The sequence below is a fragment of the Gobio gobio genome, assembly GCF_949357685.1.
Source record: "Gobio gobio genome assembly, chromosome: 19".
NCBI classification, from domain to species: domain Eukaryota; kingdom Metazoa; phylum Chordata; class Actinopteri; order Cypriniformes; family Gobionidae; genus Gobio; species Gobio gobio.
The window spans coordinates 10,915,829-10,932,039 of record NC_137112.1 but is presented as its reverse complement, the minus strand read 5'-3'; the positions used below and the strand labels follow the sequence as shown (position 1 = coordinate 10,932,039).

General features: G+C 38.5%; 1 protein-coding gene across 1 annotated transcript; it reads right to left on the bottom strand.

Moving 5' to 3' along the window:
* Positions 1–4,931: 4,931 nt before the first annotated feature.
* mmp19 (matrix metallopeptidase 19) lies at positions 4,932–14,201 on the bottom strand (the record flags this gene model as incomplete). The annotated part of the gene is made up of 9 exons (XM_079844454.1): positions 4,932–5,165; positions 7,245–7,372; positions 10,300–10,464; positions 10,600–10,728; positions 10,813–11,058; positions 12,233–12,442; positions 12,582–12,715; positions 13,008–13,099; positions 14,103–14,201. 9 exons carry the CDS (start codon positions 14,199–14,201, stop codon positions 4,932–4,934), a joined length of 1,437 nt encoding a protein of 478 aa, XP_079700580.1.
* Positions 14,202–16,211: the final 2,010 nt, after the last annotated feature.

The window sequence follows — 16,211 nt, the reverse complement described above, 5'->3', positions numbered from 1 at the left end:
TTCCTCACCTTCCCTTTGGCCGGTCTCGTTTAAGTTAGCTTGTGTGTCTGAACCTTTTTTTACATTAAAAATGTTTTGAATCATCATTGTCATCTTCTTTGTGTATTCTTGCACCCTTGCTGACATATAAAAACTCAAAATTGTGAGAAAAAAAGTCAGAATTGTGAAAAATAAGGTCAGAATTGCAAGCCTTTGCTCCCCACGTGCATCAATGAGCCTTGGCCTATGACCCTGTCGCCGGTTCACCACTGTTCCTTTCTGGAGCACTTTTGATAGATACTGACTACTGCAGACCGGGAACACCCCACAAGAGCTGCAGTTTTGGAGATGCTCTGACCCAGTCGTCTAGCCATCACAATTATGCCCTTGTCCAACTCGCTTCTAACACATCAACTTTGAGGACAAAATGTTCACTTGCTGCCTAATATATCTCACCCACTAACAGGTGCCTTGATGAAGAGATAATCAATGTGTAATTCACTTCACCTGTAATAATGTTATGTCTGATTGGTGTACAATGCAATAGTAAAGATGCAAACTTTTCTGAAAACGAAGTAGTTTTGTTTAGTTTATTCCTAATAACCACATATTATATTCTGTACATGTGACATGTTGAAATGCAGGGAACTATTCTGTTCTATTCAAGGATTTTTAAAGACTACACCAGTCCAACTAATATAAAAAAGAACCCAGAATCAAAACCAATACCAAATCTTGTTGTGTTAAAATGGGGATTTACAATATAAAATTATTTATTCAAGGAAATGAATAAATAACAAATTGCTGTGTGTGGTGTATTAAATAACAAAATGAAACTACAACTATACAAAGAAAACAGAACATACTTCATGACATACATAAACAAAGAGGCGAGAGTGAAAACAGGATGAAGATGTGTACATTTCTGTCCTTCAGAAACCACAGAACATACTTACATTTTTTTCCAGAAGACAAAATAAGTACAATTTACCCTGATCTTCGAATTCAAAAAGTTTAAACCCCCGGCTCTTAATGCGTCGTGTTTCCATATAGAGCATTAGTGAATGTTTCAACCTTTATTAGTAGTTGTGTTTTGAGTCCCTCATTCATCCTCAATGTGAAAAGATGGATCTTAAAACTAAACAGTCACTGCTGGAGAGGGTACAAATATGCAAAAGATGCTGGAAAACTGAAGAATTTTTGGGACCTGGAGGATTTTTCTGAAGAGCGTTGGCAGTTTTACTGCTCAAGACAAACAAGAGACTCAAGAACAACAAACACACAAAACACACACAGAGCCGTGGATCATCCAGGGAACGACACACAGTATTAAGAATAAAGGGTTCATAAACTTTTGAACAGGGTCATTTGAATAAATTCAGCTATTATTTTGTCTTGTGGATTATATGTAATGTAAAAATATCTTATTCAGGACAGTACTAAATAAAAAAAGCATCTTTTATGATCCATCTTATATTTTTTTAAATAACATTTTTCCAGATTCTGCAAGGGGTGTGTATGTGTGTATACAGAGTGTGTGTATATATTATTCAGCATCCCTAATTTTTTTCACGTTATGTTGCAGCTTTATGTTATTGCTAAATTACCATTTTTCTACTTCAATTCACACTCCATACCCCATAATGACTAGGCAAAAAAAAGTTTTGTGATAATTTAGTATCAAGAAATAATTGAACATAATACATTGCATAAGTATTCAAACCTCTTAGAGTACTACTTAGTTAAAGCACCTTTGGTGGTGATTACAGCCTCAGGTCTTGTTTGAGTCTAATGTGACAAGTTCTGTACATCTGCATTTAGGGATTTTCTGCAATTAAAATATCATCAAAAAGTTTTTTTATTTCACTAATTCCATTCAAAAAGTGAAACTTGTTTATTAAATTCATTCATTACACACAGACTGATATATTTGAAATGTTTATTTCTTTTAATTTTGATGATTATAACTGACAACTAAGGAAAAATCCCAAATTCAGCATCTCAGAAAATTTGAATATTGTGAAAAGGTTCAATATTGAAGACACCTGGTGCCACACTCTAATCAGCTAATTAACTCAAAACACCTGCAAAGGCCTTTAAATGGTCTCTCAGTCTAGTTCTGTAGGCTACACAATCATGGGGAAGACTGCTGACTTGACAGTTGTCCAAAAGACGACCATTGACACCTTGCACAAGGAGGGCAAGACACAAAAGGTCATTGCAAAAGAGGCTGGCTGTTCACAGAGCTCTGTGTCCAAGCACATTGATAGAGAGGCGTAGGGAAGGAAAAGATGTGGTAGAAAAAAGTGTACAAGCAATAGGGATAACCGCACCCTGGAGAGGATTGTGAAACAAAACCCATTCAAAAATGTTGGGAATATTCACAAAGAGTGGACTGCAGCTGGAGTCAGTGCTTCAAGAACCACTACGCACAGACGTATGCAAGACATGGGTTTCAGCTGTCGCATTCCTTGTGTCAAGCCACTCTTGAACAACAGACAGCGTCAGAAGCGTCTCGACTGGGCTAAAGACAAAAAGGACTGGACTGCTGCTGAGTGGTCCAAAGTTATGTTCTCTGATGAAAGTAAATTTTGCATTTCCTTCGTAAATCAGGGTCCCAGAGTCTGAAGGAAGAGAGGAGAGGCACACAATCCACGTTGCTTGAGGTCCAGTGTAAAGTTTCCACAGTCAGTGATGGTTTGGGGTGCCATGTCATCTGCTGGTGTTGGTCCACTGTGTTTTCTGAGGTCCAAGGTCAACACAGCCGTATACCAGGAAGTTTTAGAGCACTTCATGCTTCCTGCTGCTGACCAACTTTATGGAGATGCAGATTTCATTTTCCAACAGGACTTGGCACCTGCACACAGTGCCAAAGCAACCAGTCCCTGGTTTAAGGACCATGGTATCCCTGTTCTTAATTGGCCAGCAAACTCGCCTAACCTTTAACCCCATAGAAAATCTATGGGGTATTGTGAAGAGGAAGAAGCGACATGCCAGACCCAACAATGCAGAAGAGCGAAAGGCCACTATCAGAGCAACCTGGGCTCTCATACCCCTTTTCGACCAAGGCAGTGCTGGTGCTAGTTCGGAGCCAGAGCCTAGTTTCAAATCGGTTCTTTGTGTTTCCACACCCAAAGCCCCAGCTCCGAGCCAGGAAAAGTGGTTCTTAAGTAGCACCAAAACATTGCTGGGCTAGAAGTAAGAACCGATTACGTCAGGCGCTGGGGCCGGGGTCAACAAGACGAACACAAACTTGAGATCCGCCATTTTTTGAAATAGCAGCTAATGGAGCTAACAGCTGCTGCTCGTTTGTAATCTCCGTCTATACAAATTACTGCGAACTGCATGAATGCGTTGGATTCGCTGTGTTTTCGTTGTGTTTTGATGCCGATGTAGGATCGTAAAGCCATGTGAATCAATAGTAACGCAACGTTTGCATTGTTGATGGAAGGCTTGTTCGCAGCGGTGCTGTGCAGACGAGAGCATATGACTCCTTATGCTTTTGATTCACTCATACGTTTTTTTTTTTATATCATACGTGGACCGGTCTGCGCAGCGCCGATGCATCTCGAACAAGCCTGGTGTGTTTGTGTTTCCCGCTGCCTCGCTAGCGTTGCTGAGAAAGATGAGACGTATACAGTGACGTAAGACCCGGCTCTGTTGTGGCTATCAGCATGTGGAAAAGCAAATGGTTCTTAGAAGGCTCCTCAGTCGAACCACCTATGAACTGGGACTAGCACTGACTCTGAACTAGCACCTGGTTCATTCTGGTGGAAAAGGGGTGTCATAACACCTGAGCAGTTCCACAGACTGATCGACTTCATGTCACGCCGCATTGCTGCAATAATTCAGGCTAAAGGAGCCCCAACTAATTATTGAGTGCTGTACATGCTCATACTTTTCAGTTGGCCAAGATTTCTAAAAATCCTTTATTTGTATTGGTCTTAAGCAATATTCTAATTTTCTGAGATACTGAATTTGGGATTTTCCTTAGTTGTCAGTTATAATCATCAAAATTAAAAGAAATAAACATTTGAAATATATCAGTCTGTGTGTAATGAATTAATATAAAATACAAGTTTCACCTTTTGAATGGAATAAGTGAAATAAATCAACTTTTTGATGATATTCTAATTATATGACCAGCACCTGTATTCTAAATAAGTGACCGGTTCACCACTGTTCCTTCCTTGGAGCACTTTTGATAGATACTGACCACTGCTGACCGGGAACACCCCACAAGAGCTGCAGTTATGGAGACCACTGCTACAGACAGATGTGTGGCTGCATAAATAATATCTAATCAATTACATTTTCGAAGTGAAGAAACATATCAAAGATGATCCAGAGCCAAAATTTAGGTGTCACATGAAAGGGTCTGAATACTTATGCAATGCAATTTTTCATTTTAATAAACAAAGTCATCACAAATACGTTTTTGCTTTTGTAACTTAGTAATTTAAAGCAGTTTAGCATAAGATTGCAACAGATGTGGCCCTGTTTATGTTGGTGAAATGAAACCTTTTTGACATACAGTACATACAATATAATGTGCTCAAATGATTTCAACCCTCTTAGTGTATTCCCAATTTAACTGTAGCTTACTGTAGCATACTGACCACATTTGAACTCAGTATCTTGTGTCTTTTTTTCTTCTAAGAAATTAAAGCATCAGCCATTGTGTAAGACAATAATAGTTTTTTTGATAATAAATAACAAAATGTCATTAATGAGAGAGTGCAAAAATAATTTTCCAGACCATGTCTTTACCCAAATACTTACATTAATTGTTATATTTTAGCGCTATTAGGATGGACTATGCAGGAAATTGCATACATCACACATCATATCACATCATAGCTTTGGCTGTGGGCGGAGCGAGACTGAGGGACAAATATTCCTTAGTGTAGCCTTAAACATTCACTGAGTTTAAAGAAAAACAGTGGGGCAGATTAGCTGCACCTCATCCAGCGGACACGCTTGCTCAGTGGATATCCAGAATCGACAGATAGTTTCTCATTCACGCGCCAGTACCTGTCGCCCTTGAAGAAATACATTTTCCCATTGGTCCATGTGAAAGCTGCATCAGGATTTGATGGGATGCCAGTAAACAGACGGGAAATGGGTTTGGGATAAATGCTGAGGTCATTATAAACCATCTCATCCCACTGCCAGTAGCCGGAGCCCTGAAAAATCAATGAATTTCATAATCAAATTTTGATATACAGTATAAGAAATCATTGTACATACATACTGCAAGTTTTAGAATTCAATACTTCGTTGTTAGTTCGAAAACAGTTTTGATTGAAACCAAGATACCAAAATGACTCAATTTGTACTTCCTTGTCTTTATGACATAATAGAGAGGAATATATCAACACAGAATATGATCAATGTCTACGTCTTCATCATTATCTCTTTGGCTCGCGCACTAGTGCATGTTAGTGAAGTGATGAGGAGACTAAAACAGGATCACTGGGAATAAATTATTTTTGAGTATGTTGAGTATGCTAAGTATGTTGTGAAGTTCTTAGTTGTAAAAGAACATTGTCTCTGCAAACCTTCTGAAGAATTCTACATTTGGAAAGTGATTTTTTTTTTAGTGCCTGGAAAGTGATTTTTTTTTAAGTGCCTGGTTGTGTCAGTTGGGCATAATTTTTTGTTAGATACATTTCACTGAACCAGTCACAAATGCACACAAGCTTTGCAAACACACTTTAACTGGAAGATGGAACTGAACAGCATGTAAGCAAGAATGATAAATTAATATAGTGTATATTGGCAAAAGTTTCTTAATCCGTAGGGTTTAATATGGAGTTGGCCCACCCTTTGCAGCTATAACAGCTTCAACTCTTCTGGGAAGGCTTTCCACAAGGTTTAGGAGTGTGTTTATGGGAATTTTTGACCATTCTTCAAGAAGCGGATTTGTGAGGTCAGGCACTGATGTTGGACGAGAAGGCCTGGCTCGCAGTCTCCACTCTAATTCATCCCAAAGGTGTCCTATGGGGTTGAGGTCAGGACTCTGTGCAGGCCAGTCAAGTTCCTCCACACCAAACTCGCTCATCCATGTCTTTATGGACCGACGCTTTGTGCACTGGTGCGCAGTCATGTTGGAGAGGTGGGACCTTCATGTTGGACGCCTGCTTAACTGCCATGAGCAATTAAGGGAAGGATATAGGCTTTATGTCAAGTCAAGTCACCTTCATTCAGATTAGATTAGATTCAAGTTTATTGTCTTTTAACTTGAAACTGTTATTAACAGCCAACATTATTGACTTTTAAAAATATAGATTGTTAACAGATTTACAGTGATAATAGGAAATTAATGGAAGAGAGATTGTTTTGGCTGTACATCAGCTCTAGAAAAAAGTTATGGTCCAGCTAAAGTAGGTTTTTGATTGATTTATTTCTGTTGTAAATAATCATTAGTTATTTACTTTGGGGCCACTTACACAGCACCATTTTCAACCAAAATAGAAAACTCTCAATGCGTTTTGGCCGCTCATCCACACGGCAACAGCGCCCGGCGGTTAGAGAAACGCAAACACCGAAACAGGTTTTGAAATAGTTTAGTCTATAGGCAAGCGCGGCTGAATACGTATGTGTGCAGGCGCATAGTTTTTCTTTACAAAATGACTGCCAAATTACACGTGAACAATCTGGAAAAGAGGTTGCATTGCCTCTGCTTGTCGGAGATAGTATTAACAGCAGTACGAACTGATGGCAATATCTATGGACTTTTAAAGTAAGCAGCTAACCTAGCTAGTATTTTTATTGGTGCCGTTTTATTCTATTTAAATATCTAAATGTTAGTGAGAAGAAGAAAAATATAAAACTTTTGGTTATCAATCTGCATATTCGGTGGACATTGGTTATGCTCATCTTTGCTTGCTCCTTTAAATGTATCTTAAGTATAATGACTCTATATTTAACGAAACACATACAAAAGACCTGAACCGGCAACCTGTTTTACAGAATACAGAAGTTTGTTGCGCATAACCCCCATTTGCTAAGAAGTATTAGTGAAGGAGTAAATTATTTGTAACAGAGCATAAGTTCAGTTCATGCAAGGTGATGATTTGAATCAGGTGGGTCAATAAGACAAGACAAAATTGTGTAGTGCTGTAGGTCCTCGTGAGCTGAGAACCACTAACCTAAATAGACAATATCTATCACGTTTTACAGACGCGAGGCCTTATGAATTTATCATGATTTTTTTTTATGTCAAACATAGGTTGTGTAATAATGTTAAAATCTCATTATACCTTAAAGAAGAAAATTTTCTTGTTCTTCTCATAATACAAAGCAGCGTCGATGTTGGCAGGGATTCTTTTTAGTGGTTTGGGGTATCGATAGTCAAGCCGGTAATTTGTGAACCTCCAGACTTTTTCACCTGAGAAAGAGGAGCAGGTGGGTAGAAGAAAATATTTCAGTTAAGTAATGACACATAAATTATCCAATGAACATGTGTGTATGAAAGCTGCAGTTGTGCAACAGATCAGGCATTTACAGTTCTGTACAATTTAAGCTCAAACAACATCACTTGTGGCCTAATGGTACTGTATTTACCACACCAATCATTTTTACTTGTGTTCGTTCATTCATACTTTCATACAAGTGTTCGTTCATTCATACTTTTTATCACATCAATCTACACTCCAAAAACCTTTAATGACAAAGGGAAAAAAACTGATTAGTGTTTAAAATTAAATTTGTACATTGCATAAGTATTCAAAACCCTTAAAGTACTTAGTTAAAGCACCTTTGGTGGTCATTATAGCCTCAGGTCTTGTTTGAGTCTGATGTGAAAAGTTTTGCACATCTGCATTTAGGGATTTTCTGCCATTCTTCTCCACAGATCCTCTCAAGCTCTGTCAGGTTGGATGGGGTCTGTTGGTGGACAGCCATTTTCAGGTTTCTCCAGAGATGTTTGATTGGGTTCAAGTCCAGCTATGGCTGGGTTACTTGAGTACATTCACACAGTCGTCTCTAAGCCACTCTTGCATTGACTTCCTGTGTTAGGATCACTGTCCCGTTGGAAGGTGAACCTTCGGCCCAGTCTGAGGTCCTGAGCACTTTAGACCAGGTTTTCATTCATATCTCTTTACTTTGGTGCACTCAGGTTTTTTATTTATTTATTTATTTTAACACCCCCACAGCATGATGCTGCCACCACCATGCTTCACCTTTGAGATGTTACACCTTTGAGATGTATATGAGTCTTTTAGGTGCTTTCCTGCACATTCCCAGTCTCCATGTATCTTCAGTGATGAGAGGCTTTCATTTGGCCACTCTGCCAAAAAGCCCAGATTGGTGGAGTGCTGCAGTGATGGTTGTCCTTCTGTAAGTTTCTTTCATCTCCACATATGATCCATCAGATTTTTGGTCACCACTCTTTCTAATGCCCTTTTCAGCTGATTATTCAGTTTCTCAGTTTAGGATGAGTCCTGGTTGTACCAAACCTTTTCCATTCAAGAACTATGGAGGCTACTGTGCTCTTGGGAACATTCAGTGCAAGAATGTTTGTAACCTTCTCCAGATCCTTGACACAATTTGCGCATTCCTGTGATGAGTGCGAGCCGTCAGCACTGACTCAGCAGCCCCTCACGCAATGTTGTCATGACAACCGGTACACAACATTCACTTCAGGAGGTTTTATTATTAGTATTATTTTCTTATCATATACCTTATAGAAAAGACGAGAGTCGCGTTTGTTTCTATTGAGCCTGATTTCTCAAAATGGTGTGTGTGTGCATGTGTGTGCTTATCCTGGGTTCCATGACAACAGTGCAAGTTATGGTAAGCATGAGCGCTGGCGTCTGCGCCTTCTGACGGCTTGTACTCATCACAGGAACGCGCACAGAGTAACGGCCGAGCTCAGTGGTTTGACTGAATAATACAGTTTCTTTCCCCCAAAACGTTATAGTATGCCTCCTGAACACTTTCCATATATGGTGCGCGTCTCACTGTATCATTACGTGATACTTTTGTATCATTTTTGTAATGTTTTAGCCTGGTCGCTATTCACTGCCATTAGATGGAGGAGCGCGTGCATATATTTCTGCTTTTGAGGTCAGCAAAAGATATAAGGACATAGGGCACTAGAACAAGAGCAGGGTGAGTAAAAGATAGCTTTATTTTCATTTCAGGGTGAACTATCCCTTTAAGTTTTAACTGTAAGGTGGGACTACAGCTGCCATATTGTGCATTCTAGTGTTGTAGTACTCGAGACCGGTCTTGGTCTCTAGACCATTCTAGACCATTTTTTGAAGGTCTTGGTCTTGGTCTCGACTGCATTTCTCATCTCTCTTGTCTTGGTCTCGGACTTAGAGGACTTGGGACTTTATCTCAAGACCAGTCAAGACCACAACTGCTGGGATATCACTAATGCATCTATATCTAACATCAAATAAACGCTAATATCACCGGTGCATCATTAATGTGATTTGATGTAAAACTTACAGCTTAAAATGCAATCAATAACTTCTTTGTAATGTGATATCTTTTGTTACTGTTCAGAATCAATGCAGCATTGTCTCAAAAATGCCCAAAATTAATATAAATGCACACAGAATTCTGAGATTTAGTTTTTTTATACAACATAGAATATAATTAAGCAATATCGCAAGAGCAAGAATGCTGTTTTCATGAATATAAGTGTGATTGCAAATTATATTGATTTATACAAACGTTCAATAAACAAGAAGTTAATATTAAATTACATTTTAAACGGTATCTTTGCTAATTCTGCAACGTTTCGTTATTAAATGAATCAGCTACTTTGAACAAATCGGTTGAATAAAGGATTCCGTGACTGTTAAATAATGTTAATGTCTTAATGTTAAATTAATCTGAACATTATTTATGCAGGTGTAATTGTACCAATTCAGATGCAATTTCTGTGCCATGAATTTTATTGTTAGTGATTTGATTGGTAACAGCGTTATAGTTTCTTCCTATTCTAATTGTATTTATTCATTAAATATAAGACATTTCTTAGACAGTAGATATGGATATTTTAGATGAATTTAAGGAGTGCTGGTCTGGTCTTGGTCTTGACTCGGTCTCGCCCTGTCTTGGTCTGGTCTTGGTCTTGTCTTGGTTTTCAACGCCACAAAGTCTTGGTCTCGGCACACGCTGGTCTTGGTCTCGGTTTAGGTGGTCTTGACTACAACACTAGTGCATTCCCATATAAGTGGACTGTCTGTTTACATTCATTACATTCATTATTATGGCTACAATACAATTTCAACAATTTTCAATGAAACATATTTTTAAAAAGCATATAAAACACCACTTTTATGTAGAATAATAATCTACCTTTAAAGAAGTACGTCTTGTTGGTTCTTGGGGAATATACAGCTGCATTCAGGTTTCCTGGCAGCCCCTTCCATAGCAGACTTATTTTCACTGGAGAGTTATGGCCCGTATCTGTTACCATCCACACATAATCCCCACTAAACGCATATGTGTTACGCCAGGGACCTAAGACAAATAATTAAAGTTTTTCTATAACATGTTTAAAAATATGATTAGTCATTGAACAAGCAAACCTACTGAATTTGTTTAACTTGAATGAACTGAGGTTGTGTGTACTGTTGTACGGCACGCTTTTCTCACCCAGCATTATAGCATCAAGTTTAGCATTGCATGGATCTAGCACATCACTCCTAGGGAATGGGGCCATGGTAGTGGGATATGTTACATCATAGATATCATCCACAGTAGTTGTAGTGGAGATCTTTTTACCTGAATTCATAAGAGTAATTAACACAGGCAGTTATATCCATTGACAAATATTCATTTATTAAAAAATTCACTTGATTATCTTACCATATATGGCTTGGATTCCTCTGATATCATCGATGTGCAGTCTAAAATTGGCTTGGTAACCAGTGTAGTGTGCTGCCATAAGAGCACCGCTGTACTGAGAATGTCCCAAGCCAAGAGCATGGCCGATCTCATGAGCCGCAACAATGCGCAGATTGGAACCATAATACTTCCCTTCAGTCCAGAATTCATCTTCATCAAAGTGAACTATTCCTGATGGAGGGGCTTCGGCATGGGCAAGAACATGGCCTAGCAAAAGATTGTCACACTTTAGAATAACTGTCTGGCATTAATAGGTAACTATGCAGGAAGCAAGGCAGGACAACTACATTAACACTTCAACTACTACTATTAAAGTTGTAATTGTAATAAAACAATTTAAACTGCATTGACGACAATTTAAACTGCACTGAAAAACGAGTCTCAAAAATCCGGGTTGAAATCGCTTGCGTTTCTTACGTCACAAACTACCTTGTAACCAATCACATCAATGTGCAGGCAGGCTTTAGCATATTATTAGCTATGCTCTGAAGCAGGGGAGTCTCAAGAGAAGCCAGGTTATCCCGGTATATTTTTCTGTTGATATGAAAAATCGAGTAGATTTAGCAATTTAGAGGGTGAATGAAGTATATGATGTATATAACAATGTTATGATGAACTGCATGCCTCTCTCCACTGACAGAGTTCTTAAAAGAGTTTCTAAGGATACTGATTGTTAGGCAGCGGTCTGACTCTGAGATGGCAAACGGGATTCACTGATAAAGCATGAAATTGTCCAAAATATCTTGGTAGGCTGAAGCATTAAGAGTTCCTTTCACTGGAACTAAGGGGCCAAGCCCAACCCCTAAAAAACAACTCTGCACCATAATCCCCCTCCACCAAACTTTACACTTGGCACAATGCAGTCAGGCAAGTACCGTTCTCCTGGCAACCGCCAAACCCAGACTTGTCCATCGGATTGCCAGACACCGCTGACCCCACTCTGTGATTTTACGTGGCCTACCACTTCGTGGCTGAGTTGCTGTTGTTCCCAATTGCTTCCACTTTGTTATAATACCACTAACAGTTGACCGTGGAATATTTAGTAGTGAGGAAATGTCACGAATGTATTATAATTATTATAATTACTGCACAGGTGGCAACCTATCACGGTACCACGCTTGAGTTCCCTGAGCTCCTGAGAGCGACCCATTCTTTTACAAATGTTTGTAGAAGCGTCTGCATGCCTAGTGCTTGATTTTATACACCTGTGGCCATGGAAGTGATTGGAACAGCTGAATTCAATGATTTGGAGGGGTGTCCCAATACTTTTGGCAATATAGTGTATATAAAACACTATTTAATTGTATTATGTTCCATTATTTTTTGTAACATAATTTGTAATATATTAAATAAGACAATTAATTTGGTGAGATTTACTTACCAGGACCATCAAAAGGTGAAGGGCAGCCATCTCTCTTGTGAAATGAGATTCTAATATCAGCGAGCCCATAGTTAACCTCTTTAAAGCTTAGTGGGGTGACATCACTCCAGTAGTTAAAGGCTGAGCGTATGGCTGTCTGTGTTGCACTTTTCCCCATATCTGGTGTGTGGTTGTAAATTCGATATGTTAAGTTTTTTTTCCGCCAAAATCCTACGAAATAAGAAAGACAAACTAAAAACCCAAACAGCTGTTTTCTTATCAATAGAAAGAGTTCATAGGAAACGTTACTGATTTAGTAATAAAGGAGGTTGACTGTATTATTAAACAATTGAGAAGTATAGGCACCCACCACCAAATCGCCTGTATTTGAGAGACTTTTGGTTGAAGGGATCCTCAACACCACACCGCGGCTGCCTCATTTTAAGAAGAGTAGCTCTGTCAAGATTTCCAGAGACTGACAGCCCTGACACCTTCTGAAAGAGACTTTCACAAATACAACACGACACAACAGAGACTACAATGTGAGTGTGCTCCTCAAGAACTTTAATAAAAAAGTCGGTAGTAAACGGTAGTATAATCAAGCATTTGAGCATATATATATATATATATATATATATATATATATATATACATATATATATATATATATATATATATATATATACATATATATATATATATATATATATATATATATATATATATATATATATATATATATATATATATATATATATATATATATATATATATATAATGACAACATTGATTTTACCTAACAGCCACTTTCATATCCCACTCACTGGAATCTCTCTGAGCTTCTGGGTTCAGTGGAGTATCTAGATATCCAAACCGCCTCAGGTATATCTATTAAATGTGAAAAGATATGCTGTCTAACAAAAATAACCCTATTAATCATTCAAATGCATGCGCTATGAATGTTAAAATATAAAAGAGGTATTGTCAAAACCAGCAAACTGTGGATGGCTAGCCACAAGTACACAAATATTTGTTTTCGTTAACTGTGTGTGAAGCATGCTGCTTTCAAACACCTGCTTCAAAACTTTTACTTAATTTGAAGAAAAAAAACTGTCCTCCAAACTAAACTTCCAGTATTATCATATTTTTGTGAAAGCAGTTAAAGTGATGAATACAGCGGAGACACATTGACAACATACAGACACGACTCTTTTTTTCTCTCTTTTCTTCAGAGCAGGAGTATTTTTAATAAAGGTTAGAAATCATATTTGCATAGTTAGTAACAATAACTATTACAATTTCGCCAAAATAATAATTTGGTATTTTTTGGTGTTCCATATTGTCTAACTACAACATCTGCAAAAAAAGAGATGTTCTTAGAATTGTATAATGCAATGTAATTCATATAGTACAAACTATGAATTAAGTTTAATTGTATTAATAGATAGGACTAATACATCAATAACACACAAAACATATTAAGTTTGGCCAAAAAGCTTCAGAAGAGTTTGGCCAAAAATATTAGTCTCATTCTTACTTTTAACTTCTCGTTATCTTTAAGATAAATTCAGATTTCCTGGGTTTGGTTTTCTTATAAGTCTTAAGTAACATTTTCAGCGTCTGTCTTCTGGCTGTTTGATTTATGTAGCTAGAACTCTCCGGCTATTTTAGCTAACGTTATAGGCCTACTTTAATAACGTATTTCAAAAGTACATTTATAACACAGCAGTCATCCAACGACGTGTATTTATCCATGTATCAACAAATTTTAAATTTCTTTTGTTGTTGTTCGAATTATATAAGTGTTAACAATAAGGACGATTTTTAATGTGTTGCTTAAGGACCAAAAACCTAAATAAAAAAAAACATGCATTATAAAGCAGGTTGTTACCTGTGCCTCTGTGAACTCTTGTTTTCTGCTCGTCTCAGCAGATGACCATACACGTAGAACAGCAGTCAGAAATATTGTATATTGCATCCATTGAGCCATAATCCCAGTCTGCACGGAGCTCCAGTGGTTTGAGCTGTCGAAAGATGAAATAATTTGTGGAGCTAAATGGAGTTGAGTCAAGCGCGCTCCCGCGCTCGGGGGCGTCTTGTGGTTTTACTGTAAATCGAGCGCAGAGCGAGAAGAGATGATGATGATGATGATGATGATGATGATGATGATGATGATGATGCACTTCCTCCTGTATGCAGTCCTTCAGAAAAACGCGCTGCTCAAACTAACCAACAAACCGGCATCCTTCTCATTCTAAACTTAGTTTTACAAATTATTGGAATCGTTGCAACACTTTTGCAAAGTTGTGAAAAAACTTGATTCAGTTGGCTATGTGTGTTGTTATTCCTTCGAATGCCATCTTTTTCGAAAGAGCCGGCCTTTTAAAATGGTTGACATTTCCAGTTCTCACTGTAAACCTGTAAACTAATGAATTGTAATGAGTAGGGGGGAAATAAATCATACAAATTATTTGGAATCAAGTACCCTTGATGAGTATTTAAAACTTTCTAATTCTAAATGTTTCATCATAAGAACATTGTAATTGTCAAAACAATTGGACATCATTTACTGACCACCTTATAATGTTTACATGGTACAATGACTGGTAGGCTACTGTGCTTTTATTAGGGTTGGGTATGTCATGATTTAAACGAATTTCTATCAATTCAAGTAAATGTTTATATTTCTCAATAAAAAAAATATTTCTCAACAAATGCCCTAACCCTGTTAGCTGGTATTTGTCAAGGTGTGGTCAGGCAAAACAAGGAGAAGGATATAAATGCAGCACTTTAATAATAAACAAAAACAAAGAATAATTCACAACGAAGATGATCAATAGCATGTGGCAGCACAGACAACACAAAGCAAAGAACTGAACAAATTATATAAAGGGCTAGATCCGGCATACAGTATGACATCCTAATATTGTGTTGTTCCTCCTTTTGCTGCCAAAACAGCCCTGACCCGTCGAGGCATGGACTCCACTAGACCCCTGAAAGTGTGCTGTGGCATCTGGCACCAAGATGTTAGCGGCAGATCCTTTAAGTCCTGTAAGTTGCGAGGTGGGGCCTCCATGGATCGGACTTGTTTGTTCAGCACATCCAACAGATGCTCGATTGGATTGAGATCTGGGGAATTTGGAGGCCGTGTCAAGATCTCAAACTCATTCTTGTGCTCCTCAAACCATTCCTGAACCATTTTTGATTTGTGGCAGGGCGCATTATCTGCTGAAAGAGCCACAGCCACTGGGGAATACCGTTTCCATGAAAGGGTGTACATGGTCTGCAACAATGCTTAGGTAGGTGGTACGTGTCAAAGTAACATCCACATGGATGGCAGGACCCAAGGTTTCCCAGCAGAACATTGCCCAAAGCATCACACTGCCTCCGCCGCCTTGCCTTCTTCCCATAGTGCATCCTGGTGCCTTGTGTTCTCCAGGTAAGAGACACACACGCACACGGCCATCCACGTGATGTAAAAGAAAACGTGATGTAAATCAGACTAGGCCACCTTCTTCCATTTCTCCGTGGTCCAGCTCTGATGCTCATGTGTCTGTTGGCGATTTCGGCGGTGGACAGGGGTCAGCATAGGCACCCTGACTGGTCTGCGGCTATGCAGCCCCATACACAACAAACTGTGATTTTTATCCAACTTAATTAACTTTAACCATAATTTTAGTGTAGAAAAGGCCCCAAAGTTATGTTAGTGTTGCTATTATTTAGTACAGTTGACCATAATGTGCTTTATGTTTCACTTTCACTCCCGTTTATTCAGTGCGTGTAATAGGGTAGCGAGAGCGCGCGCTGGTTTGTATACTATATCTGACGTCACGCAGTTTGTATGCAGTACGATAGAGATGATCAGTCGGTTGTCACGCAGTTAGTATTCAGTATGATAGAGATCATCGGTCAGTTGGATTATTGTGAGTGACATTTTCCTCAGAGTGTGCGTGAATGAAAGAAGTAAGTAAATCTGCTGCATTACTCGAGATATTGTATT